Source organism: Rhinoderma darwinii, unplaced genomic scaffold (assembly GCF_050947455.1).
Source record: "Rhinoderma darwinii isolate aRhiDar2 unplaced genomic scaffold, aRhiDar2.hap1 Scaffold_35, whole genome shotgun sequence".
Taxonomy (NCBI): Eukaryota; Metazoa; Chordata; class Amphibia; order Anura; family Rhinodermatidae; genus Rhinoderma; species Rhinoderma darwinii.
The window spans coordinates 221,757-249,256 of record NW_027463454.1 but is presented as its reverse complement, the minus strand read 5'-3'; the positions used below and the strand labels follow the sequence as shown (position 1 = coordinate 249,256).

The following is a 27,500-nucleotide window of genomic DNA, read 5'->3' as shown; positions in this document are numbered from 1 at the left end:
GCTGCCTATCCTGGGGTGCAGCCGCCTATCCTGGGGTGCAGCCGCCTATCCTGGGGTGCAGCCGCCTATCCTGGGGTGCAGCCGCCTATCCTGGGGTGCAGTTGTTGAGGCCATATACACGGGTGGGTCATATATACAGTCTTGGACCCTTCCGGTCATTCTGGCGCAGTGCCCCCGTCCTTCTCTCACCTTCCACAAGTCATGGGTTTTGTCTCTTCCTTCACAGGACGACTACAGGGTCTGCATGGACTTTGGGATCATCCAGAAAGACTCTGTGCCCGTGTGCCCGGTCAACGCCTCCGGCTGCTTCTCTGAGGAAGTGACTGACTTTTCCGGACAATATGTCAAGGTTCGATAATATGTGTGTATATATAGTGTGTGTGTGTATATATATTTGTGTGTGGCGGCGGCTTGGTATCAGATGATCCTGGTTTATATTGAGAGCAGTGCATGCTGGGAGTTTATATCCCCCCTTCTCCGTACAATGAATACACGGCGTGCCCCCCGTCAGTGTAACGTCACCTCCCATCAGAAAGCTTCCACAGACGGGGGGGCGGAGCTAGCGGCGGACCTGAATGGACGTGTGCTGCTGAGCTCCGTAACTACCGACAGCTCATTTATCGCATAAGTCAGCGTGTTACAGCCAGCCATGGTCAAGATCGGCGGCAGTAAGTCCAGAGACGACCAGGATCCCCCCAGAACACTCGGGGCTCAAGGAAACATGGAGAAGTTTGTGAAAAGGGGGCCGGTGGGTGCAGGCGGACATGTGGCCAAGATGGCGCCGTCCTCCTCTCGCTCCCGGGAAGAAGACGTTGCAGGAGCAGCAGATGATAGCAGCGATGCAGGCAGCACTTCGACAGACTTGCCACTCACTAGAGACTTCTTCACAAAGGTACTTAATAAGGCTTTGGAGCCTTTGGTTAGAGATTTGGCAGACATTAAGCAAGATATGAGGCAAGTGGGGCAAAGGGTAGAGAAGCTGGAAGCTACTCAGGCGGCAATGCTGGATTTTAACACGGCAGTCACACAATGCTTCTCCTCGTGTCAAAAGCACTTTAATTCAGTATTCCGGGCCCTAGAAGACCAGGAGAATAGGAACTGCAGGAACAATCTGCGTTTTAGAGGGGTGCCGGAATCCATCACTGCGGATGCCCTTATGGAAACTATAAAGGGACTTTGCCGCTCGCTGATTGGCCCTAATACACATGCGGACATTGTTTTGGAGAGGGCCCACAGAGCTTTGCGCCCTAAACCAACTGCCTCAGACCCCCCGAGGGACGTAATATGCAGATTTCTGAATTACACGGATAAGGACGCTGTGCTGACTAAAGCAAGAAACACGGATGCCCTTACTTTACAAGGTTCTGTTATCTCTATATACCAAGATCTGGCATCTAGTACCCTTCAAAAACGTCGTCTTCTGAAGCCGCTTACTGATCATTTAAGGAATAAGAATGTCATGTATCGCTGGACATTCCCGTTTGGATTATCATTCTTCTATGAAGGTCGTCGTATGTTGGTCTCATCCGTGACAGATCTGGAGTCCGTATATGCGCACTTGGATATAGAACCACTGGATATAGAAGACTGGGATCCGGTCTTGGATTTGACGTCTCTCCCTGCTACAGCCCACTTGACACCATGGGAAGATGTTCCAGCTCCTAAACGTCAACGTAGCAAGAAGAAATCGGGACGTTTGGGCTCGCGTAGACTAGCAGGGGAAAGAGAGGAACTGCCTTGAATAACGGCGGGATAACATGCTTTATCCCAATTTGTTCTTTATTTTGACCATGGCGTGGACTGCTATGGCTAGATGAGCTGATTGTGACGACATATGGTTAACTTACCAGATTCCCCCCGGTGGAAGGTTCTGTGTGAACCGTTATTGTTCTTGTTCTCAGTTGTGGGGTACTGTCCCCCGTCTTTGTTATTTTTGTTATCTATGTTATTTATGTTTGCTCTTCCCCTCCCTGTCCTGTCGTTGGTACTTTTCGTCCCACATGTGTGCCTTATCTATGGTCCCGTGGTACTATGGAGAATGTGGGCCGTATCTCTTGGCTCGCCGTCATACGGTAGCAGAAAGTCTACAAGCTGGGTACTTGCCTGTCTGATTTGGGGATGTGATAATGCTACATACCTCTGTAATGTAATATGGCTGCTCTGAAGATAGTATCTTATAATGTGAAGGGCTGCAACTCTCCCTCAAAGCGATGCCAAATTTTCTCTTTTATGAAGAAAGCAAAATGTGATGTCCTTATGTTGCAAGAAAGACATTTTAAGAAGGATCATTATCCAAATCTTTCCTTTTCTCACTTTCCAGTATGGTTTCATTGTGGTAGCAATAGTGGGGCCTCCAGAGGGGTGAGTGTGGGTTTTGGAAAAAATGTACCATTTGTCTGTGTATCTACCACTCTGGATCCAGAGGGCAGATTTATTATATTGAAAGGTAAGATAGGCACTCAATTTGTAAATCTATACGCTCCTAATGTTGGACAGGTATTGTGGTTGAGTAAGGTATTACTGGTAGTAGACTCCGTGGCAGAGGGTATGACTATTATAGGAGGGGACATCAACCTGGTTATGGATCCTTTAATGGATTCATCCGTTAAAAAATCGGCTTTATCATACAGAGCTCTGAGGAGAGTAAAAACTTATTTGGAGGACCGTGGCCTGGTTGATGTATGGCGATGTTTTCATCCCACGGAGGTGGATTACTCCTTCTATTCTCATGTGCATAATTCCTATCAAAGATTAGACCACTTTTTTCTGCACAAAACTTACCTTCAACATTGTAGTAACACAAGTATAGGCTCCAGAGTGCATTCAGATCACGCACCGGTTTTTCTGTCTTTACAGTTAGATAACACACAAAGCAGATCGCCACGGTGGAGGATTAATGACTCGGTACTAGGGCGAGGAGAATGTCAAACAAAAGTTGGAAGAGTATTTTAGACTAAATGCTTTACCAGACTCTTCCCCCCAGGTGGTTTGGGACGCTCACAAAGCTGTTGTTAGAGGGCACCTGATTAGCATATGTTCTCATATAAAAAAGGAAAGAGATAGAAAGGTTGAGGTACTTCTGTCCCAGATCCAGAAATTGGAAAAAATTCATAAGCAGTCCCTGGCTAGCCGACATTTGACTGAACTAAACGACCTTAGATCCCAGCTTAAAAACGTACTTAACGCTTCGTCGGCTAAATATTTTGAGAAGTCCCGACAAAATTTTTACGCTCATGGTAACAAAGCCTCTAAATTCATATCCAAAAGGGTCAAACAGCGGCAGGTTAACAACCATGTCCATATGTTAAAGTCACCTAATGGCAGTTTGACTTATTCAGCTCCTAAAATAGCTTCTTTGTTTAGAGACTTTTATCATAATCTTTATAATTTGGAGAAATCACTGCCCTCGGAGTGTCTGGCAGAGAGACCTGGGCTCATATCCTCTTTTTTAGACTCTCTCTCTCTTCCGGTCATCTCCGAGACGCAGGGGGAAGTGTTAGCAGAACCATTTACTTTGGCTGAACTGGAGACAGCAGTAAAGCAGTCCCCAGCGGGAAAGTGCCCGGGGCCAGATGGGTTATCTATAGAATATTATAGATCCTTCAGAGAGATTCTCCTCCCTCGCTTACTATGCATTGCAAATCTTACCACTGAAGGAGTACCTCTATCTGTAGATATGTCAAGGGCATATATCTCCCTCATACCCAAAGAGGGGAAGGACCATACCATCTGTGCTAACGTCAGACCTATCTCACTTTTGAATACAGATCTGAAGCTGATAGCAAAGATGCTGGCATCTCGTTTAAAACAGATCCTCCCAGACATTATTTCACCAGATCAGGTTGGTTTTGTAATGCAAAGAGAGGGTAAGGACAACTCTACGAGAGTACTACACTTATTACATCACGCACAAAAAAACAGGGTTCCTACAGTCCTTCTCAGCACGGATGCGGAGAAGGCCTTTGATAGGGTTAGTTGGAATTTTATGAGACAGACTATGAGGGCATTCCACCTCCCTACACCATTCATTAATGCGGTTTTTTCAATGTATGCATCCCCCTCGGCAGTTATTACTGTGAACGGGGCCCTGTCCTCCCCTTTTGAAATTAGCAATGGCACCCGGCAGGGGTGTCCTCTTTCCCCCCTGCTGTTTGTCATGGTGATGGAGACTTTGATGCAGTCTATACGGTTAAAGTCAGATATAGCGGGTATGTGGGTAGGGGGGGTGGAACATAAAGTAGCAGCTTACGCAGATGACTTGCTACTGATTGTCACGAACCCTATTATTGCACTCCCAAAAGTAAAAGAAGTATTGGACTCCTTTGGGTACATTTCCAATTTCTTGATTAACGCAAGTAAATCAAAAGCGATGGGGATAGCGGTGTCGCCAGAGTGTAGAGAAAAACTGAGGGCTAATTCGGACTTTGACTGGTCGTCACCCCATATATCCTATCTAGGGATAAAGATATGCGCAAACTGTGACGAGTTGTTCTCCTTGAACTTTTTACCACTCCTGTCCTCTTTACCAGACATGTTACAACGATTAGACTTGCCTTATTTATCTTGGATTGGTAGAAAGAATATTGTTATGTCCTATGTCCTGCCTAAGCTTACTTATCTGATGCAAACATTGCCAGTAGCTATTCCTCGGCTATATTTCTCTCGTATTATCAGATTGTTTGCTAAGTTTATCTGGAAGGGGAAAAGGGCGCGTATCGCGAGAGTCATTCTGACTCGGCAAAAAAGAACAGGGGGTATTGGTTTCCCAGACCCAGAACAATATTATAGAGCAATACATTTAGCTAGGGTGCTTGATTGGGTGCGAGCACCTAGACATAAACTGTGGGTGCCGTTGGAGAACGCACTCTCCCCGTCACCACTCAGGACTCTAGTATTTATAGATCCCTCTATGCTTTCGGATTGCGGGCCCTCGAATCCCTTTACACGGGCAACACTTTCAGTCCGGAAAGGGTTTGTAGCTAGCTCAGGGGGAATACAGCTACTATAGATATTATAGGGGCAGCCACAAAAGCAGTGAGGGATAGTGCTCCGTTACATGTCAGCAGCTCTCAGATGCCGCTGGCTCAGCTATTAGATGATGAGGGTTGTCTAATTTCCCATTCGGCTCTGCTGTCTATATTATCGATTAACGAGGGGAACTTTTTACTTCTTGCATATATAAAGTCTGTTACTCTTACATGTTGTAGGTCCACCTCGTTTCACAGAGAAGTTAACTGGTTTGAAACATTATGTTCCCAGAATCGCATGCCGGTGAAGAGTATTTCTCAGATTTATAGGAGGATTTCTGTCCCTCTTGCAACTAGACCTCCATACTATATAGGATTGTGGGAAAGAGATCTGGGAAGGAAATTTTCTGAGGCCGAAATATCCCGAATATTGATAGCCCCACACAAAGCATCCAGATGCATTAAGATTCAGGAGAACAGTTATAAAATACTATCCCGTTGGTACAGGACACCTGATAAGACCTGCATGTATAGTTCCATGCATCCAGATACGTGCTGGCGTTGCAAGAGGGACAGAGGCACTTTATCATGTGTGGTGGGAATGTGCTCCGCTGAAAGAATGGTGGGGGAAAATGTTCTCAATATGTAACTCTGTGTGTAAGGGAACAATCCCGGTATCACTGGAAATTGCGTTACTCTCTGGTGCAGATCCCTCAGTCCCGGTAGTCCCATCTGCTTTATTCAAATTACTGATAGTGGCGGCTAGGCTTTTAATACCCCTACACTGGCTAACAGATACAGTTCCATCCTTAGATCATTGGATTGCGAGGGTAGATCAGATCTATAGGTTTGAGGAGTTGTCTCATTGGAACTCACATTCGAGAGATAAATTTCTCAAGATATGGCATCCATGGAAAAAGTTCCGTAAATTTGTGTGACAGGAGTTATTGTGAAGTAAGAGGTTAAAGTTATACCTTTGCTAGTGAAATGTAATGCTTGTCACTGATGTACCAATGACTTCCCCCCCCCCCCCCCTTGGGTTATTACCCGGTTCAATTTCCTCTTTCATGTTCCCCCTCCCCTTTTATGGTCTGTAAAGTACTTAAAATATGGCATGTAATGTATTGCTTATTTGTGCAGACGTATATCCTCTGTATTGTTGAAAAATTTAATAAAAAATTTAAATATAAAAAAAAAAAAAAGAAAGCTTCCACAGACGGATTATAATAAGGGATCGTTCCACCCACCAGACACCAAAAGCCCAGTTTTAATCGTGTTTTTACCTTTCCAAATAGTTTTTTTATTTTTAAACTTTGCTCAGTCGTCTTCATTACCAATATCCTACCGTTCTGTGTATACAGCTCCTCTGCAGACCTGTGTGTTGCTACGGTTACATTACAAACCTATGTTAAAGAGAACCCGTCACCTCCCCATACAGGTGCAGCCAGTAATGGGGGAGGGCGGCACAAACCCTGGGGCACTTTACACTTTTTTTCTACCTTCCTCCGTTATTTAGATTTCGGTGCCGTTGTATTTGGCGCCCGATATTTAAATAACCCCCTGAACAGTCAACCAGGCGTGTACTGGCAAGAGGGCGTGTTACTATGGACAGGGTCACAGCCAATCAGATATGGACAGTGCCACAGCCTGAGAGTGTGTGATTGCAGTCTCTTTATCCAAACAGGCAAGGGGGCGTGTACAGGCAAGGGGGCGTGTACAGGCAAGGGGGCGTGTACAGGCAAGGGGGCGTGTCTCTGCTCCCCAGCTCTTAAACTGTCCATAGCAGGGACACGCCCCCTTGCTAGTTCATCAGACAAAGGAAAGTGACTTTTTGACATCTACAAAAAATATATAAAAATCCGGATATTTGCCAATTGTTACCTCTTCTGACTGTGGAGCTGATGTTACAGGTGGAGTGTCACTTTTCTACACCCCATCCCCCCACGTGTGCACTCCGGCATCTTGGGATGTCTCCTGACATTGACTTGTGTATTTCTGCTGTAAGGATGCTGATAAGAACATCGTCAAGCTGCTGAAGGAGCGCGGCCGCCTGGTGCACAGCAGCACATACAAGCACAGTTACCCCTTCTGCTGGAGGTGAGCCTCTTCTGGAGTCAGGTCAGCCCCCTGCCGGGGTATTACTGCCGCTTCCATGTATAACCAGTGTCTCTCCTCAGGTCGGACACGCCGCTCATCTATAAAGCCGTGCCCAGCTGGTTTGTTAGAGTTGAACACATGGTGGACAGACTTCTGCAGAACAACAGTCAGTGTTACTGGTAAGAGGCCCCCGGGCTGGAAATCCCTGCCAGCTGTCACATGGTGTATTCCCCGTCACCTGCGCCGTGCCTGTAGTGACGGGAGGAGGAGCGGCTTCCTACCTGCGCTGCCTCGCCACCTCATAGCACACCCGTCTCTGTATATGAAACCCGTGATGGGGGGTGCACAGTAGATAGCGGCTCATGTGGTGGTCACAGTAGAAACCCCCCCGTGTACAGGCATGGTGTATTCCCCGTCACCTGTGCCGTGCCTGTAGTGGCGGGAGGAGGAGCGGCTTCCAACCTGCGCCGCCTCGCCACCTCATAGCACATCCGTCTCTGTATATGAAACCCGTGATGGGGGGTGCACAGTAGATAGCGGCTCATGTGGTGGTCACAGTAGAAACCCCCCGTGTACAGGCATGGTGTATTCCCCGTCACCTGCGCCGTGCCTGTAGTGACGGGAGGAGGAGCGGCTTCCTACCTGCGCTGCCTCGCCACCTCATAGCACATCCGTCTCTGTATATGAAACCCGTGATGGGGGGTGCACAGTAGATAGCGGCTCATGTGGTGGTCACAGTAGAAACCCCCCGTGTACAGGCATGGTGTCTGCTCTGGTTTCTCCACTATGGTCACTGGTACTCGGGGCAGGCGCCCCCCACTGACTGAGGAAATAATCCATTATGGATCCGCGTGAGTGTGAAGTAATATCCCATGTTATTTGAAGCCAGTGTGACCAGAACCTGTGGAATACAGAGATGTTCAGAGCTGGGGAGCGGCCCCCGGACTGTGCGTAGACACTGTTTACAGAAACCATCACGTCCTTAATATACATGTAACCTGCGTCCATACAGCGAGGCCCCGTATCTGCACTTCCTCCATCATAACCCCCACCCAAAGATAAAACCGTTATAGACTCCCTGCCCTGCTCATTTTTCTGCTTTCTTGTGAAGTGTTGGTCTATAATGGCACGGCCCTGCCACAGACTTCACAGCAAAGCTGAAAAGTGAGACAGGCAGGAAGTGTTGGTCTATAATGGTACGGCCCTGCCACAGACTTCACAGCAAAGCTGAAAAGTGAGACAGGCAGGAAGTGTTGGTCTATAATGGTACGGCCCTGCCACAGTCTTCACAGCTAAGCTGAAAAGTGAGACAGGCAGGAAGTGTTGGTTTATAATGGTACGGCCCTGCCACAGACTTCACAGCAAAGCTGAAAAGTGAGACAGGCAGGAAGTGTTGGTTTATAATGGCACGGCCCTGCCACAGACTTCACAGCAAAGCTGAAAAGTGAGACAGGCAGGAAGTGTTGGTTTATAATGGTACGGCCCTGCCACAGACTTCACAGCAAAGCTGAAAAGTGAGACAGGCAGGAAGTGTTGGTTTATAATGGTACGGCCCTGCCACAGTCTTCACAGCTAAGCTGAAAAGTGAGACAGGCAGGAAGTGTTGGTTTATAATGGTACGGCCCTGCCACAGACTTCACAGCAAAGCTGAAAAGTGAGACAGGCAGGAAGTGTTGGTCTATAATGGCACGGCCCTGCCACAGTCTTCACAGCAAAGCTGAAAAGTGAGGCAGGCAGGAAGTGTTGGTTTATAATGGTACGGCCCTGCCACAGACTTCACAGCAAAGCTGAAAAGTGAGACAGGCAGGAAGTGTTGGTTTATAATGGTACGGCCCTGCCACAGTCTTCACAGCTAAGCTGCAAAGTGAGGCTTTCCCTTTAAGTCGTGGTGTTCTTGGCTTCCTCCCCCGGGATCAGGATCCTGTGTCCTTGGAGGGAATTACATTAATGAAACTAATTATTGTCTGACACTTGTCGTCCCCAGCGTTGTTCCTTCAGGCCCAGAAAGGAGGGGGGGGGGTGGTACATTATATTAATAGCGTGGGGGGGGGCTCCGGTGTCCTGGTAACCCACTTCCCGCTGCCTCGTCCTCTAATTAGTTCTGTAATAAGTTCAAGACTCAGGAAAACTTCCTACAAATCATCCAACAAGGACTGTCGTGACCTGGGGGGAGGGGCCTGGACGTCCTCGCGCTCCCGCCTTCTGATTGCTTTAGCGGTGTACTGTCTATCACGGAGCGTACGACCGCGCTGTAATAACCGCTGTGTCACCGCATGTGGAGCAGGAAAGTGCAGCCCTCCCCGATCTCTACGAAATCATGAGACTGAGTGCTGATGTACCGAAGGCGACTTATAATAACGTGTCACCACGGAAACGGCGACATCCCCGGAGAGAAATGCGCTGGATCAACACGTGGCCGTATGAATAAATTGACATGTTAATGTGCAGGGAAGTGCGGATATAAACCCGACCCGGAGCGACTGCAACTATTGTGTATTGTAGAAAGCTCCCCTCCCCCATCAGCGCTGTGTCCCATATCTCCAGGGCTGTTCCATCCACCTGAGTGACTGACATTCGGGGCAGATCAGGGGGTCGCACTTTGCCGTCCAGCGTTCTGATGCCGCCTTCTTTTTCAGGGTTCCGGAGTTTGTAAGAGAGAAGCGTTTTGGGAATTGGCTGAAGGAGGCTCGTGATTGGGCCATATCCAGGAACCGTTACTGGGGCACGCCGATCCCGCTGTGGGTCAGCGAGGACTTTGAGGAGGTTTGTAAGGCATATGTAATATATAGAGGAGCATATGTCATATATAGAGGAGCGAGGCTCGTGTCACATATAGAGGAGCATATGTAATATATAGAGGAGCATAGGTAATATATAGAGGAGCATAGGTAATATATAGAGGAGCATAGGTAATATATAGAGGAGCATAGGTAATATATAGAGGAGCATATGTAATATATAGAGGAGCGAGGCTCGTGTCATATATAGAGGAGCATATGTAATATATAGAGGAGCGAGGCTCGTGTCATATATAGAGGAGCATATGTAATATATAGAGGAGCATATGTAATATATAGAGGAGCGAGGCTCGTGTCATATATAGAGGAGCATATGTCATATATAGAGGAGCGAGGCTCGTGTCATATATAGAGGAGCATAGGTAATATATAGAGGAGCGAGGCTCGTGTCATATATAAAGGAGCATATGTAATATATAGAGGAGCATAGGTAATATATAGAGGAGCAAGGCTCGTGTCATATATAGAGGAGCATAGATAATATATAGAGGAGCAAGGCTTGTGTCATATATAGAGGAGCATATGTAATATATAGAGGAGCAAGGCTCGTGTCATATATAGAGGAGCATATATAATATATAGAGGAGCGAGGGTCGTGTCATATATAGAGGAGCATATGTAATATATAGAGGAGCGAGGCTCGTGTCATATATAGAGGAGCAAGGCTCGTTTCATATATAGAGGAGCATATGTAATATATAGAGGAGCATATGTAATATATAGAGGAGCGAGGCTCGTGTCATATATAGAGGAGCATATGTAATATATAGAGGAGCGAGGCTCGTGTCCTAGAGGAGCATATGTAATATATAGAGGAGCGAGGCTCGTGTAATATATAGAGGAGCATAGGTAATATATAGAGGAGCATAGGTAATATATGGAGGAGCGAGGCTCGTGTCATATATAGAGGAGCATATGTAATATATAGAGGAGCGAGGCTCGTGTCATATATAGAGGAGCATATGTAATATATAGAGGAGCATATGTAATATATAGAGGAGCGAGGCTCGTGTCATATATAGAGGAGCATATGTAATATATAGAGGAGCATATGTAATATATAGAGGAGCATAGGTAATATATAGAGGAGCATAGGTAATATATAGAGGAGCGAGGCTCGTGTCATATATAGAGGAGCATAGGTAATATATAGAGGAGCGAGGCTCGTGTCATATATAAAGGAGCATATGTAATATATAGAGGAGCATAGGTAATATATAGAGGAGCAAGGCTTGTGTCATATATAGAGGAGCATATGTAATATATAGAGGAGCAAGGCTCGTGTCATATATAGAGGAGCATATATCATATATAGAGGAGCGAGGGTCGTGTCATATATAGAGCAGCATATGTGATATATAGAGGAGCGAGGCTCGTGTCATATAGAGGAGCATATGTAATATATAGAGGAGCATAGGTAATATATAGAGGAGCAAGGCTTGTGTAATATATAGAGGAGCATATGTAATATATAGAGGAGCGAGGCTCGTGTCATATATAGAGGAGCGAGGCTCGTGTCATATATAGAGGAGCGAGGCTCGTGTCATATATAGAGGAGCGTATGTAATATATAGAGGAGCGTATGTAATATATAGAGGATCATAGGTAATATATAGAGGAGCATAGGTAATATATAGAGGAGCATATGTAATATATAGAGGAGCGAGGCTCGTGTCATATATAGAGGAGCATATGTAATATATAGAGGAGCATATGTAATATATAGAGGAGCGAGGCTCGTGTCTATATAGAGGAGCATATGTAATATATAGAGGAGCGAGGCTCGTGTCATATAGAGGAGCATATGTAATATATAGAGGAGCGAGGCTCGTGTCACATATAGAGGAGCATATGTAATATATAGAGGAGCGAGGCACGTGTCACATATAGAGGAGCATATGTAATATATAGAGGAGCGAGGCTCGTGTCACATATAGAGGAGCATATGTAATATATAGAGGAGCGAGGCTTGTGTCATATATAGAGGAGCATATGTAATATATAGAGGAGCATAGGTAATATATAGAGGAGCATATGTAATATATAGAGGAGCATATGTAATATATAGAGGAGCATAGGTAATATATAGAGGAGCATATGTAATATATAGAGGAGCGAGGCTCGTGGCATATATAGAGGAGCATATGTAATATATAGAGGAGCGAGGCTCGTGGCATATATAGAGGAGCATATGTAATATATAGAGGAGCGAGGCTCGTGTCATATATAGAGGAGCATATGTAATATATAGAGGAGCGAGGCTCGTGTCATATATAGAGGAGCATATGTAATATATAGAGGAGCGAGGCTCGTTTCATATATAGAGGAGCATATGTAATATATAGAGGAGCATATGTAATATATAGAGGAGCGAGGCTTGTGTCATATATAGAGGAGCATATGTAATATATAGAGGAGCGAGGCTCGTGTCATATATAGAGGAGCATATGTAATATATAGAGGAGCATATGTAATATATAGAGGAGCGAGGCTCGTGTCATATATAGAGGAGCATATGTCATATATAGAGGAGCGAGGCTCGTGTCATATATAGAGGAGCATAGGTAATATATAGAGGAGCGAGGCTCGTGTCATATATAAAGGAGCATATGTAATATATAGAGGAGCATAGGTAATATATAGAGGAGCAAGGCTCGTGTCATATATAGAGGAGCATAGATAATATATAGAGGAGCAAGGCTTGTGTCATATATAGAGGAGCATATGTAATATATAGAGGAGCAAGGCTCGTGTCATATATAGAGGAGCATATATAATATATAGAGGAGCGAGGGTCGTGTCATATATAGAGGAGCAAGGCTCGTTTCATATATAGAGGAGCATATGTAATATATAGAGGAGCATATGTAATATATAGAGGAGCGAGGCTCGTGTCATATATAGAGGAGCATATGTAATATATAGAGGAGCGAGGCTCGTGTCATATATAGAGGAGCAAGGCTCGTTTCATATATAGAGGAGCATATGTAATATATAGAGGAGCATATGTAATATATAGAGGAGCGAGGCTCGTGTCATATATAGAGGAGCATATGTAATATATAGAGGAGCGAGGCTCGTGTCCTAGAGGAGCATATGTAATATATAGAGGAGCGAGGCTCGTGTAATATATAGAGGAGCATAGGTAATATATAGAGGAGCATATGTAATATATGGAGGAGCGAGGCTCGTGTCATATATAGAGGAGCATATGTAATATATAGAGGAGCGAGGCTCGTGTCATATATAGAGGAGCATATGTAATATATAGAGGAGCATATGTAATATATAGAGGAGCGAGGCTCGTGTCATATATAGAGGAGCATATGTAATATATAGAGGAGCATATGTAATATATAGAGGAGCATAGGTAATATATAGAGGAGCATAGGTAATATATAGAGGAGCGAGGCTCGTGTCATATATAGAGGAGCATAGGTAATATATAGAGGAGCGAGGCTCGTGTCATATATAAAGGAGCATATGTAATATATAGAGGAGCATAGGTAATATATAGAGGAGCAAGGCTTGTGTCATATATAGAGGAGCATATGTAATATATAGAGGAGCAAGGCTCGTGTCATATATAGAGGAGCATATATCATATATAGAGGAGCGAGGGTCGTGTCATATATAGAGCAGCATATGTGATATATAGAGGAGCGAGGCTCGTGTCATATAGAGGAGCATATGTAATATATAGAGGAGCATAGGTAATATATAGAGGAGCAAGGCTTGTGTAATATATAGAGGAGCATATGTAATATATAGAGGAGCGAGGCTCGTGTCATATATAGAGGAGCGAGGCTCGTGTCATATATAGAGGAGCGAGGCTCGTGTCATATATAGAGGAGCGTATGTAATATATAGAGGAGCGTATGTAATATATAGAGGATCATAGGTAATATATAGAGGAGCATAGGTAATATATAGAGGAGCATATGTAATATATAGAGGAGCGAGGCTCGTGTCATATATAGAGGAGCATATGTAATATATAGAGGAGCATATGTAATATATAGAGGAGCGAGGCTCGTGTCTATATAGAGGAGCATATGTAATATATAGAGGAGCGAGGCTCGTGTCATATAGAGGAGCATATGTAATATATAGAGGAGCGAGGCTCGTGTCCTATATAGAGGAGCGAGGCTCGTGTCCTATATAGAGGAGCGAGGCTCGTGTCATATATAGAGGAGCGAGGCTCGTGTCATATATAGAGGAGCATATTTAATATATAGAGGAGCATATGTAATATATAGAGGAGCGAGGCTCGTGTCATATATAGAGGAGCATATGTAATATATAGAGGAGCGAGGCTCGTGTCCTATATAGAGGAGCATATGTAATATATAGATGAGCGAGGCTCGTGTCATATATAGAGGAGCATATGTAATATATAGAGGAGCGAGGCTCGTGTCATATATAGAGGAGCATAGGTAATATATAGAGGAGCGAGGCTCGTGTCACATATAGAGGAGCATATGTAATATATAGAGGAGCGAGGCTCGTGTCATATATAGAGGAGCGAGGCTCGTGTCATATATAGAGGAGCATATGTAATATATAGAGGAGCGAGGCTCGTGTCGTATATAGAGGAGCATATGTAATATATAGAGGAGCGAGGCTCGTGTCCTATATAGAGGAGCATATGTAATATATAGAGGAGCATATGTCATATATAGAGGAGCGAGGTTTGTGTCATATATAGAGGAGCATATGTCATATATAGAGGAGCGAGGCTCGTGTCATATATAGAGGAGCATATGTAATATATAGAGGAGCAAAGCTTGTGTCATATATAGAGGAGCATATGTAATATATAGAGGAGCATAGGTAATATATAGAGGAGCGAGGGTCGTGTCATATATAGAGGAGCATATGTAATATATAGAGGAGCGAGGCTCGTGTCCTATATAGAGCAGCATATGTAATATATAGAGGAGCGAGGCTCGTGTCATATATAGAGGAGCATATGTAATATATAGAGGAGCGAGGCTCGTGTCATATATAGAGGAGCGAGGCTCGTGTCATATATAGAGGAGCATATGTAATATATAGAGGAGCATATGTAATATATAGAGGAGCGTATGTAATATATAGAGGATCATAGGTAATATATAGAGGAGCATAGGTAATATATAGAGGAGCATATGTAATATATAGAGGAGCGAGGCTCGTGTCATATATAGAGGAGCATATGTAATATATAGAGGAGCATATGTAATATATAGAGGAGCGAGGCTCGTGTCATATATAGAGGAGCATATGTAATATATAGAGGAGCGAGGCTCGTGTCCTATATAGAGGAGCATATGTAATATATAGAGGAGCGAGGCTCGTGTCATATATAGAGGAGCATATGTAATATATAGAGGAGCGAGGCTCGTGTCATATATAGAGGAGCATAGGTAATATATAGAGGAGCGAGGCTCGTGTCACATATAGAGGAGCATATGTAATATATAGAGGAGCGAGGCTCGTGTCCTATATAGAGGAGCATATGTAATATATAGAGGAGCATATGTAATATATAGAGGAGTGAGGCTCGTGTCATATATAGAGGAGCATATGTAATATATAGAGGAGCATAGGTAATATATAGAGGAGCATAGGTAATATATAGAGGAGCATATGTAATATATAGAGGAGCATAGATAATATATAGAGGAGCGAGGCTCGTGTTATATATAGAGGAGCATATGTAATATATAGAGGAGCATATGTCATATATAGAGGAGCGAGGCTCGTGTCACATATAGAGGAGCATATGTAATATATAGAGGAGCATATGTAATATATAGAGGAGCATATGTAATATATAGAGGAGCAAGGATTGTGTCATATATAGAGGAGCATATGTAATATATAGAGGAGCATATGTAATATATAGAGGAGCGAGGCTCGTGTCATATATAGAGGAGCATATGTAATATATAGAGGAGCATATGTAATATATAGAGGAGCGAGGCTCGTGTCATATATAGAGGAGCATATGTCATATATAGAGGAGCGAGGCTCGTGTCATATATAGAGGAGCATAGGTAATATATAGAGGAGCGAGGCTCGTGTCATATATAAAGGAGCATATGTAATATATAGAGGAGCATAGGTAATATATAGAGGAGCAAGGCTCGTGTCATATATAGAGGAGCATAGATAATATATAGAGGAGCAAGGCTTGTGTCATATATAGAGGAGCATATGTAATATATAGAGGAGCAAGGCTCGTGTCATATATAGAGGAGCATATATAATATATAGAGGAGCGAGGGTCGTGTCATATATAGAGGAGCAAGGCTCGTTTCATATATAGAGGAGCATATGTAATATATAGAGGAGCATATGTAATATATAGAGGAGCGAGGCTCGTGTCATATATAGAGGAGCATATGTAATATATAGAGGAGCGAGGCTCGTGTCATATATAGAGGAGCAAGGCTCGTTTCATATATAGAGGAGCATATGTAATATATAGAGGAGCATATGTAATATATAGAGGAGCGAGGCTCGTGTCATATATAGAGGAGCATATGTAATATATAGAGGAGCGAGGCTCGTGTCCTAGAGGAGCATATGTAATATATAGAGGAGCGAGGCTCGTGTAATATATAGAGGAGCATAGGTAATATATAGAGGAGCATATGTAATATATGGAGGAGCGAGGCTCGTGTCATATATAGAGGAGCATATGTAATATATAGAGGAGCGAGGCTCGTGTCATATATAGAGGAGCATATGTAATATATAGAGGAGCATATGTAATATATAGAGGAGCGAGGCTCGTGTCATATATAGAGGAGCATATGTAATATATAGAGGAGCATATGTAATATATAGAGGAGCATAGGTAATATATAGAGGAGCATAGGTAATATATAGAGGAGCGAGGCTCGTGTCATATATAGAGGAGCATAGGTAATATATAGAGGAGCGAGGCTCGTGTCATATATAAAGGAGCATATGTAATATATAGAGGAGCATAGGTAATATATAGAGGAGCAAGGCTTGTGTCATATATAGAGGAGCATATGTAATATATAGAGGAGCAAGGCTCGTGTCATATATAGAGGAGCATATATCATATATAGAGGAGCGAGGGTCGTGTCATATATAGAGCAGCATATGTGATATATAGAGGAGCGAGGCTCGTGTCATATAGAGGAGCATATGTAATATATAGAGGAGCATAGGTAATATATAGAGGAGCAAGGCTTGTGTAATATATAGAGGAGCATATGTAATATATAGAGGAGCGAGGCTCGTGTCATATATAGAGGAGCGAGGCTCGTGTCATATATAGAGGAGCGAGGCTCGTGTCATATATAGAGGAGCGTATGTAATATATAGAGGAGCGTATGTAATATATAGAGGATCATAGGTAATATATAGAGGAGCATAGGTAATATATAGAGGAGCATATGTAATATATAGAGGAGCGAGGCTCGTGTCATATATAGAGGAGCATATGTAATATATAGAGGAGCATATGTAATATATAGAGGAGCGAGGCTCGTGTCTATATAGAGGAGCATATGTAATATATAGAGGAGCGAGGCTCGTGTCATATAGAGGAGCATATGTAATATATAGAGGAGCGAGGCTCGTGTCCTATATAGAGGAGCGAGGCTCGTGTCCTATATAGAGGAGCGAGGCTCGTGTCATATATAGAGGAGCGAGGCTCGTGTCATATATAGAGGAGCATATTTAATATATAGAGGAGCATATGTAATATATAGAGGAGCGAGGCTCGTGTCATATATAGAGGAGCATATGTAATATATAGAGGAGCGAGGCTCGTGTCCTATATAGAGGAGCATATGTAATATATAGATGAGCGAGGCTCGTGTCATATATAGAGGAGCATATGTAATATATAGAGGAGCGAGGCTCGTGTCATATATAGAGGAGCATAGGTAATATATAGAGGAGCGAGGCTCGTGTCACATATAGAGGAGCATATGTAATATATAGAGGAGCGAGGCTCGTGTCATATATAGAGGAGCGAGGCTCGTGTCACATATAGAGGAGCATATGTAATAGAGGAGCGAGGCTCGTGTCATATATAGAGGAGCATATGTAATATATAGAGGAGCGAGGCTCGTGTCGTATATAGAGGAGCATATGTAATATATAGAGGAGCGAGGCTCGTGTCCTATATAGAGGAGCATATGTAATATATAGAGGAGCATATGTCATATATAGAGGAGCGAGGTTTGTGTCATATATAGAGGAGCATATGTCATATATAGAGGAGCGAGGCTCGTGTCATATATAGAGGAGCATATGTAATATATAGAGGAGCAAAGCTTGTGTCATATATAGAGGAGCATATGTAATATATAGAGGAGCATAGGTAATATATAGAGGAGCGAGGGTCGTGTCATATATAGAGGAGCATATGTAATATATAGAGGAGCGAGGCTCGTGTCCTATATAGAGCAGCATATGTAATATATAGAGGAGCGAGGCTCGTGTCATATATAGAGGAGCATATGTAATATATAGAGGAGCGAGGCTCGTGTCATATATAGAGGAGCGAGGCTCGTGTCATATATAGAGGAGCATATGTAATATATAGAGGAGCATATGTAATATATAGAGGAGCGTATGTAATATATAGAGGATCATAGGTAATATATAGAGGAGCATAGGTAATATATAGAGGAGCATATGTAATATATAGAGGAGCGAGGCTCGTGTCATATATAGAGGAGCATATGTAATATATAGAGGAGCATATGTAATATATAGAGGAGCGAGGCTCGTGTCATATATAGAGGAGCATATGTAATATATAGAGGAGCGAGGCTCGTGTCCTATATAGAGGAGCATATGTAATATATAGAGGAGCGAGGCTCGTGTCATATATAGAGGAGCATATGTAATATATAGAGGAGCGAGGCTCGTGTCATATATAGAGGAGCATAGGTAATATATAGAGGAGCGAGGCTCGTGTCACATATAGAGGAGCATATGTAATATATAGAGGAGCGAGGCTCGTGTCCTATATAGAGGAGCATATGTAATATATAGAGGAGCATATGTAATATATAGAGGAGTGAGGCTCGTGTCATATATAGAGGAGCATATGTAATATATAGAGGAGCATAGGTAATATATAGAGGAGCATAGGTAATATATAGAGGAGCATATGTAATATATAGAGGAGCATAGATAATATATAGAGGAGCGAGGCTCGTGTTATATATAGAGGAGCATATGTAATATATAGAGGAGCATATGTCATATATAGAGGAGCGAGGCTCGTGTCACATATAGAGGAGCATATGTAATATATAGAGGAGCATATGTAATATATAGAGGAGCATATGTAATATATAGAGGAGCAAGGATTGTGTCATATATAGAGGAGCATATGTAATATATAGAGGAGCATATGTAATATATAGAGGAGCGAGGCTCGTGTCATATATAGAGGAGCATATGTCATATATAGAGGAGCGAGGTTTGTGTCATATATAGAGGAGCATATGTAATATATAGAGGAGCAAGGCTCGTGTCATATATAGAGGAGCATATGTCATATATAGAGGAGCGAGGGTCGTGTCATATATAGAGGAGCATATGTAATATATAGAGGAGCGAGGGTCGTGTCATATATAGAGGAGCATATGTAATATATAGAGGAGCGAGGCTCGTGTCATATATAGAGCAGCATATGTAATATATAGAGGAGCGAGGCTCGTGTCATATATAGAGGAGCATATGTAATATATAGAGGAGCATAGGCAATATATAGAGGAGCGAGGCTCGTGTCATATATAGAGGAGCATATGTAATATATAGAGGAGCAAGGCTCGTGTCATATATAGAGGAGCATATGTAATATATAGAGGAGCATATGTAATATATAGAGGAGCATATGTAATATATAGAGGAGCATATGTAATATATAGAGGAGCAAGGCTCGTGTCATATATAGAGGAGCATATGTAATATATAGAGGAGCATATGTAATATATAGAGGAGCATATGTAATATATAGAGGAGCATATGTAATATATAGAGGAGCGAGGCTCGTGTCCTATATAGAGGAGCATATGTAATATATAGAGGAGCATATGTAATATATAGAGGAGCGAGGCTCGTGTTATATATAGAAGAGCATATGTAATATATAGAGGAGCGAGGCTCGTGTCATATATAGAGGAGCATAGGCAAAGATATCTGTCCAGCCGCGTATAATGGACATTGTCTGCAGAGCCGCCGCTCGGGGGGGGAGGGGGTGAACATTAGCGGGCCTAGTGGATCGCTCATGAGGACCTCAGCCGTTATTGTCATTTTTAGGCATCCGTCACAGCCTAGGTTTTAATGTATACATTTGGGAGGTATTCCTGGCATATACGTCAAATGAAGGCCAAAAAAACGTGATGTGAACAGCCCCTTAGAAGTACGGTGGTCGGGCGCGCACAGCGAGGCTGTCAGTCATCACGAGAACCCGCCCTCAAGACTCCTAAGAAGGGATGTATGGGGACACTAAGCATAAAATGGAAACCCCACTAAATGTTCCCTTATGTATGTTGTGGTTTTTTATTGTGTACACAGTGAACGTGGCCATTTTGTGGGATTCTCCTCAATTCCCAGTAACTAGAAGGTAGTACCACAGTGCCACAGCAGGAGGCGGCGTTGTGGCAGAAGCGTTCTCCTCATATAGGCACCGATATAGGGAGTTCATAATTCTACAGAAATTATATACACACATACATGAGATACTATATACATAAATATACATGAGATACTATATACATATATACATGAGATACTATATACACCCACACATACATGAGATACTATATACACACACATACATACATACATGAGATACTATATACACACACACGAGATACTATATACATGAGATACTATATACACACCCACACATACATGAGATACTATATACACCCACACACATACATGAGATACTATATACACCAACACACATACATGAGATACTATATACATGAGATACTATATACACCCACACATACATGATACTATATATATATACACACACACGAGATACTATATACATGAGATACGATATACACCCACATATACATGAGATACTATATACACCCACACATACATGAGATACTATATACACCCACACATACATGAGATACTATATATATACACACACACACACACACACACACACACACATACATGATACTATATACACCCACACATACATGAGATACTATATACAAACACACATACATGAGATACTATATACATAAATATACATGAGATACTATATACACCCACACATACATGAGATACTATATACATAAATATACATGAGATACTATATACACCCACACACCTACATGAGATATTATATACACACACACACACACACACACACACGATACTATATACACCCACACACCTACATGATACTATATACATGAGATACTATATACACCCACACATACATGAGATACTATATACATAAATATACATGAGATACTATATACATATATACATGAGATACTATATACACCCACACATACATGAGATACTATGTACACCCACACATACATGAGATACTATATACACACACATACACACACACGAGATACTATATACATGAGATACTATATACATGAGATACTATATACACACCCACACATACATGAGATACTATATACACCCACACACATACATGAGATACTATATACACCAACACACATACATGAGATACTATATACATGAGATACTATATACATGAGATACTATATACACCCACACATACATGATACTATATATATACACACACACACACACGAGATACTATATACATGAGATACGATATACACCCACATATACATGAGATACTATATACACCCACACATACATGAGATACTATATACACCCACACATACATGAGATACTATATACATAAATATACATGATACTATATACACCCACACATACATGAGATACTATATATACACACACACACACACACATACATGATACTATATACACCCACACATACATGAGATACTATATACAAACACACATACATGAGATACTATATACATAAATATACATGAGATACTATATACACCCACACATACATGAGATACTATATACATAAATATACATGAGATACTATATACACCCACACACCTACATGAGATATTATACACACACACACACACACACACACACACACACACACACACACGATACTATATACACCCATACATACATGAGATACTATATACATACATATACATGAGATACTATATACACCCACACACACACACGAGATACTATATACATACACACATACTTGAGATACTATACACACATACACACACACACACACACACACACACACACACACACACACACACACACACACACACACACACATACATGAGATACTATATACACCCACACATACATGAGATACTATATACACCCACACACCTACATGAGATATTATACACACACACACACACGATACTATATACACCCACACATACATGAGATACTATATACATACATATACATGAGATACTATATACACCCACACACACACACGAGATACTATATACATACACACATACTTGAGATACTATACACACATACACACACACACACACACACACACACACACACACACACACACACATACATGAGATACTATATACATGAGATACTATATACACCCACACATACTTGATACTATACACACACACATACATGAGATACTATATACATAAGATACTATATACACCCACACACACATGAGATACTATATATACACACACACATGATACTATATACACCCACACACACCTGAGATACTATATACACACACACACACACACACACATACTATATACATACATATACATGAGATACTATACACACACACAAACATACATACATGAGATACTATATACACACAGATACATGAGATACTATATATACACACTATACACACACACACACGAGATACTATATACACCCACACACCTACATGAGATACTATATACATACATATACATGAGATATTATATACACCCACACATACATGAGATACTATATACACCCACACATACATGAGATACTATATACACCCACACATACATGAGATACTATATACACACACATACATGAGATACTATATACACCCACACATACATGAGATACTATACACACACATACATGAGATACTATACACACACACACACACACACACACACACATACATACATACATGAGATACTATATACACACACATACATGAGATACTATATACACCCACACATACATGAGATACTATATACATACATATACATGAGATACTATATACATGAGATACTATATACACCCACACATACATGAGATACTATACACACACATACATGAGATACTATACACACACACACACACACATACATACATGAGATACTATATACACACACATACATGAGATACTATATACACCCACACATACATGAGATACTATATACACCCACACACATACATGCGATACTATACACACACACACACACATACATGAGATACTATATACACACAGATACATGAGATACTATACACACACATACATACATGAGATACTATATACACACACATACATGAGATACTATATACACACACACACATACATGCGATACTATATACATGAGATACTATATACACCCACACACATACATGAGATACTATATATACACACACACACATGAGATACTATATACACCCACACATACATGAGATACTATATACATAAATATACATGATACTATATACATCCACATACATGAGATACTATATACACTTATACTATATACATAAATATAAATGAGCTACTATTTACACCCACACCTACATGAGATACTATATACATACATATACATGAGATACTATATACACCCACACATACATGAGATACTATATACATACATATACACGAGATACTATATACATGAGATACTATATACACCCACACATACATGATACTATATACATACATATACATGAGATACTATATACACCCACACATGCATGATACTATATACACCCACACATGCATGATACTATATACACCCACACATACATGATACTATATACACCCACACATACATGATACTATATACACCCACACATACATGATACTATATACACCCACACATGCATGATACTATATACACCCACACATGCATGATACTATATACACCCACACATACATGAGATACTATATACACACACACACACACACACACACACACGAGAGATACTATATACATAAGATGCTACACCCACACACATACATGAGATACTATATACATGAGATACTATTTACACCCACACATACATGAGATACTATATACACCCACACATACATGAGATACTATATACACTTATATACATGAGATACTATATACACCCACACACCTACATGAGATACTATATACATACATATACATGAGATACTATATACATGAGATACTATATACACCCACACATACATGATACTATATACACCCACACATACATGAGATACTATATACACTTATATACATGAGATACTATATACACCCACACACCTACATGAGATACTATATACATACATATACATGAGATACTATATACATGAGATACTATATACACCCACACATACATGATACTATATACACCCACACATACATGATACTATATACACCCACACATACATGATACTATATACACCCACACATACATGATACTATATACACCCACACATACATGAGATACTATATACACCCACGCATACATGATACTATACACACACACACACACACACACACACACACACATACATGAGATACTATATACACTATATACTTATAGTGGGACTATAATAAAAAAAATATTTTTTTAAACTCTAAAAGTAACCGCACAGTGACTGCTGTAAAAAACACAAAACCCACCATTGCTTATTTGTGTTCACCTCGACACCCAAAAAATGGTAAAAAAAGGGCTGAGATTTGCAGGTACCTTTTTTTTTTTAGAATGGGACTAATGAAAACCACAGCTTGTTCCCCCCCCAAAAAAAAATCACACCCTCGTATGTCCACGTTCAAGGGAAAAATACAAAGTGTTATATCTTTCGTCAGGCAGGGATGGAAAAACATGGCGATGTGCAGACCAGGGGGACAAACCTTCAGTTTCAAGGCCATAAGAAAGGACGGCAGTTATCCGTGCGACACCGGCCTGTGCATAAGGGATTCCCGTATGGAGAATTGTATGACCCCATTATTGTGCCCTCTTATTATGCCCTGGTATACTCTGCCCAAAAATAACAGAACTATTCCCAAGCAAAGTCCGTGCTCCCTCCCTTCTGAGCCCTGCGGTGCACCCAGTCAGCAGTTTATACATCTGGGGTGTTACCGTACTCGCATGAACCTGCTTCACCATTTATGGGGTGTCTCCAGTGGCACAAGCCGGGCACCACAATGCGGCACGAAAATAGTAGATCTGTTCAAAATTGCAATTTCCACTTTGCACCATCCACTGCAATTACATTTTTGGAAAACACCTGTGGAGCCAAAATACTCGATACACCTAACTTGATAAACCCCTTGAGGGGGACACTACTCCGGGGTTTCCAATGCACTGGTACCTCAGGGGCTCCACCAATGCAATATGGCACCAATCCTGAAAAAACTGCACTCAGTCGTGGTGCTCCTTTCCTCCTGAGCCCTGCCGATTGCCGTACTCGGGAGGAACAAATGGGCAAGTGATTTTTATCCAATATTCTTTGTGAAAAGGACTGGTTTTATTTTAAGCTAAAACGACATATTTTGAAAAAAAAATAATTTCACGGCCCAACTAATAAATTCTGCGATAAACCGAAAACTGCGGAATCTGTTACTGAAATAATGAAGAAAATAGAATATCTGCCAAAAAAACAAAAAAGCTTTCCTAATGTCCCCTCCACATGCTCTACTTCCTGTGAAACCCCTGAAGGCTGCGGTGGGGGGGCTTTATAGGGGGATTTATAGGGGGCTTCTGCTCCACAAAATAATGTTGGGAAATTTTCTTAAATGTGAAAAGTTGCTGCTAAACGTTCCGGCTGCTCGCGGTGTAAAGGAAGAGCGTGCACGGTGCCGACACGAGGGAGACGCAGGGGACTCCCGCTTATTGCCCGTTATCCCGCACAAACACTGGTGAAAATGGTTTATTTTTACAAATTTTCAATACTATTTTATTTTTTGCCACTGGGTAACAAGTACAATGAGGCTGTGACAACGTGGCGGGTACGCTGCCAATACATCCACAATATATACAATACATATATAGTCATTACACAAGGTATATAACCACCGCTCACCCACTAACCCTACACACAACTCACCGGTACAGCTAACTGGCCCTGTCAGTGAATGGAGACTATGGCCCGCCCTCAGCAGTGATGTCATGCGTGTGTACACCGCTGACCCAGCCATAGGTGGGGGGCGCTGGGCGTAGCGGGGTCTCCCTGTGTCTGAGCTTCAGCAGTGATGTCATGCCTGTGTACACCGCTGCACCGGCCATAGATGGAGGGCGCTGGGCGTAGCGGGGTCTCCCTGTGTCTGAGCTTCAGCAGTGATGTCATGCCTGTGTACACCGCTGCACCGGCCATAGATGGAGGGCGCTGGGCGTAGCGGGGTCTCCCTGTGTCTGAGCTTCAGCAGTGATGTCATGCCTGTGTACACCGCTGACCCTGCCATAGATGGAGGGTGCTGGGCGTAGCGGGGTCTCCCTGTGTCTGTGCTTCAGACGCCGTTACCGCGGTGATGTATTCCCTGCATAGAGTGGGTCGGAGGAGAGGCCGTATACCGTGGTCAGTCTTTACATTACCCGGATGTGGAGGGGGGCTTCTGATAACCGCGCCTCTGCTCTTCTCACAGGTGGTGTGTGTGGGGTCCCTGGCGGAACTAGAACTGCTGACTGGTGGTAAAGCCACAGACCTGCACCGTGAAAGGTGAGTCCCGGCGTGTAATGTGGCGCTGCATGGTTTGCACCAGGGTGGGGGTGGGGTGCGTTCTGCGGCCTGTACATAAGAGGTGACGGTGTTATTTTTCAGTGTGGATCACCTGACTATTCCGTCTCGCTGTGGGAAGGGCGTCCTGCGCCGCGTCACCGAGGTGTTTGACTGCTGGTTTGAGAGCGGGAGCATGCCCTACGCCCAGGTGCACTACCCCTTCCAGAACAGAAGGGAGTTTGAAGACTCATTTCCGGCTGATTTCATTGCTGAAGGCATCGACCAGACTCGAGGGTGGTGAGTAAGATGTGGGAAGGCAGCCCGGTGTGGCGGTACCACGGAGCCGTAACCCTTCTGTCTGCCGTGTTCCCCTCCAGGTTCTACACCCTCCTGGTCCTCTCTACTGCTCTCTTTGGTCAGCCACCGTTCAAGAATGTCATAGTCAATGGTCTGGTCCTGGCAAGGTATGAACGCCTCCTGATGAGTTATATACAGAGATAGATATATATATACGGATGACTGCGGGGGGGGGGTATATATATACAGATGACTGCGGGGGGGGTATATATATATACAGATGACTGCGGGGGGGGGGTATATATATACTGATGACTGCGGGGGGGGTAT

At 42.5% G+C, this 27,500-nt stretch overlaps 1 protein-coding gene across 1 annotated transcript in view; it reads left to right on the top strand.

Annotated features, from left to right (window-relative positions):
• Nucleotides 1-206: 206 nt before the first annotated feature.
• The window catches only part of LOC142707554 (isoleucine--tRNA ligase, cytoplasmic-like), a 27,573-nt gene continuing 279 nt past the window's right edge, over nucleotides 207-27,500 (top strand). The window contains exons 1-7 of the mRNA XM_075848320.1: nucleotides 207-349; nucleotides 6,973-7,064; nucleotides 7,145-7,243; nucleotides 9,701-9,827; nucleotides 26,800-26,873; nucleotides 26,976-27,170; nucleotides 27,251-27,337. Of these exons, the coding sequence (XP_075704435.1) occupies nucleotides 245-349; nucleotides 6,973-7,064; nucleotides 7,145-7,243; nucleotides 9,701-9,827; nucleotides 26,800-26,873; nucleotides 26,976-27,170; nucleotides 27,251-27,337 (779 nt within the window). The 5' untranslated portion in view covers nucleotides 207-244. The remainder of the gene's footprint in view (nucleotides 350-6,972; nucleotides 7,065-7,144; nucleotides 7,244-9,700; nucleotides 9,828-26,799; nucleotides 26,874-26,975; nucleotides 27,171-27,250; nucleotides 27,338-27,500) is intronic.